Below are 3,149 nucleotides of genomic sequence, written 5' to 3'. Positions count from 1 at the left end.
AAGCAGTCATAACCACATGGGCATGACAAACAGCAAATAACAGGGGATTTTATAGCTGGGGAATAGGTTAGTATAGCTCAAAATCTGTTCAGTCTAGGATTATAGCTTGTAAATAAATACCAGGATGGTGTGTCTTTTACACGGAATTTATAGGATTATAAATTCCGTGCACACACATTCTGTCTGGGATTAACCAGTAAGAAATTAAACCTCACAAGATTCAGCAATTCATTTATCTTTTCAGGGTGAGAGGTAATGACCATTTCCCGTTTACACAGGTCTCAGAAGCTTCATGGTTCTTCACTTCCTGTTGAACACAAGGATAATCTTATTTATTAGCAATCTTTGATTTCCTCTTTTGAGTCCCTTCTCCAGCCTACAATAAATACATCATTCTTTTAACCGGCCCAAAGATGTGGTGGTCCTTACCACTAGATTTAATGCTAAAAGACTGCAGCAGGAGAATTACAATCTCAATGGGATCCTGTTCTACATAACAACGCCCTGTCTCTAAAACAAAGCAAAAATTAGCATGGGTAAAAAATGCATTTTCATTGACCAACATTATTTTGGAAAAATACAAAATTATAGTAAAACAAAACATATAAAATAAATGGGGTACAGTGGTAAACCCAATATTAAATAATGAAGGGCCTAATAAACTAAAAAAAAGAAGCTTAAAAAATAACCATTTTTCATTTTGTGCTTTTTCTTATTTTGTATATGAATGGGACATAACACAGGCTGGTCTTTAATACATTATATTGTCAAAACTTGCCTCAAACTTATGACCCCTTTATCTAAGCTTTGCCAGTACTGAGATTTTATGTGTGAAGTAGCATACTTGGCAAACTGTGGTTTTTTTAAAATTGATTTTCAACATCAACTGTACTATTAAACACAAAACATTTGTTCCCATATTTCAAAAGGTATTTTAAAAGAATCAGTATGGTTGGAAGATGATGGATAAATAGAAATGGTGGTTTATTATATTTTATCCTGTCTATCTTGAAATTAATATGTTCTATTTAACTCTAATTGAGAGAGATTGAATCAATAAATGTATTTGCACCAAATGTGTTTAGTTCTAAACTATGGAAGATCAGCATATTAAAGTAGTTTTTCTTAGACAGTTCTCTAAGGATGTCATATTTGATTTGCATAAAAATTTAAAATGATGTCACAGAGTAAACAAATTTATGTCAAGACATATTACATTAAAATAATTATATCTTTTATAGACTACATGTCTTAATTGTTTCATCAAAGTTCCTGGTACATGCATATTTTATAAATAACAGAAAATATGTGATCAGAAAAGCTGGGATTAGCAGTGATAAAACAAAAATGAGTGATCCTGATTAATAAAGAAATTTGGTATTAACAAAATATAATAGCATAAAAACCAGAACTGACTTACCTAGATCAATAAACCCAGACTTTTAAATTATTTTTTTTCAGGAAAAGAATATTTTAATGGTGTTGTTATATAGCGTGTTGGCTAATTCCAGTGGATCTTCTTCTCTTACTGCTGACATTATCTCCAATATTTGAACAATGTGGCAGGGCTTGTTCCTGTCTTTTAAACAGCACCCGGCTTCCCACTTCTTTTTGGTCGGAAATGCGGTTTTTATGTATTTTGATCCAGCATGTGTACTTTTAACTCCACACCAAGGTGCATCTGTCTCAATCATTAGTTTTTCACTAGATATTGACTTCAGAACTTCCAAATTAGCTCCAGTTTTCAGAGAGCAACCATTAAATCCTATATAAAGGTCCAAGTCAATCAAAGCAGCCGCTGCTTCCTTCGTACCATAAAATGAATGCACCACTCCACCCACACACCGATCTCTATATCTTCTCATAATATCCAAAAAACTCAGTATGTGAATTTTGACAATGAAGAAACATTGGTAATTTTGTTTGTTCTGACAATTCAAATTGTTTTTCAAAATATTTGAGTTGAGTATCTTTGGGACAAAACTGAAGTTGGTCAAAATCAAGTCCACACTCCTCTATTGCTACAACTTTTCCTTTGTTGTTTTCAGCAAGGTGCAGCAATCCTGCTAAGTACTGGTCAGGGCTGTCCTTCTCAAACTCATCACATCTCGTGGGATGACACCCCACTGTACTGAAAAACATGTCATTTGTTTGTGCCAACCACAGTGCCTCTTTACTGTCTTGTAGACTTCCACCTGTGATCATAAACTTTTTAACACCAATCTGGACAGCTCTCCCTATTACCTCTTGTAAATCATCTTGATGCTTCTGCACCCCCCTATAAATTCCTCTGATCATAGGATCTGTCAGGTTGATTCCAATATCCACGAACTTGAAGAGACTCATGATAGCTCAGCAGACTCCTCCCAGGAAAAGGCGGAAATCTTAAATTATTTTAAATTAAAGTTCCAACAACAATTGAGACATTCAATGTTACTTATAAGAATTTGCTTATAATTTTAAGTTAAAATACAAATTAATTATTTAGTTAATGATGACTGGATAGTCCAATAGTTCATTCTCAGGATTTTATTTTTAATTAAGCAATAATTTATACTCACCAAATCACCCATTTTAGTGCTATAATTTCTGTTTTTGAAAAATAAAAACAGTTACTATAACCAGAGTCTGGCCTTAGACTAAATCACTCGTATTGGAAATTTTCCATTTATCTTAATTTATTGTAATTCATGCAACTTGCTAGAAATAAATGTAACATAGAATTAATTGCTTTCCGATGGGATTTCAGTCCACTGGACTAGATAAAACCGTACAGGGCACCAGTATCAGGTCAAGAACCCATGAATAAATGGCTTATAGGCCCTGGGTAAGAACCTGCTTCTTCTAGTCTGCTACATGGACATAGTATTAAAGCAATTCCTGGCTACTTATACCTGTGAATGGCTGTTATCTCCCAGCTTTCAACAGAGAAACCTTTTATTTTCAATAGATGTTGATTAACAGAGGTGAAAAAGTGACACAGATGCAGAAAATAAGACTGAGGAATGCTCACCCCTAAATGGTCCAACTATATCACAAACCTTAAGCTCAAGGCTTAGGGATTGTTCTGGAAGCTAGGACATGAGACATTAGATGACTACTAGGAAACAGTGGATTCCAGCCACAACAGGGTAGCTGCATGAATGAAT

General features: G+C 34.2%; 1 protein-coding gene across 1 annotated transcript; it reads right to left on the bottom strand.

Moving 5' to 3' along the window:
- Positions 1-1,457: 1,457 nt before the first annotated feature.
- Positions 1,458-2,358, bottom strand: LOC116887144 (putative deoxyribonuclease TATDN1). Its single transcript, XM_032888693.1, is given in 2 exon segments — positions 1,458-1,877; positions 1,879-2,358. Coding segments are annotated over 2 exon segments (888 nt in total). The 5' UTR covers positions 2,347-2,358.
- Positions 2,359-3,149: the final 791 nt, after the last annotated feature.

The sequence above is a fragment of the Rattus rattus genome, chromosome 18 (genome assembly GCF_011064425.1).
Source record: "Rattus rattus isolate New Zealand chromosome 18, Rrattus_CSIRO_v1, whole genome shotgun sequence".
NCBI classification, from domain to species: Eukaryota; Metazoa; Chordata; class Mammalia; order Rodentia; family Muridae; genus Rattus; species Rattus rattus.
This window is presented reverse-complemented; position numbering and strand designations above follow the sequence as displayed.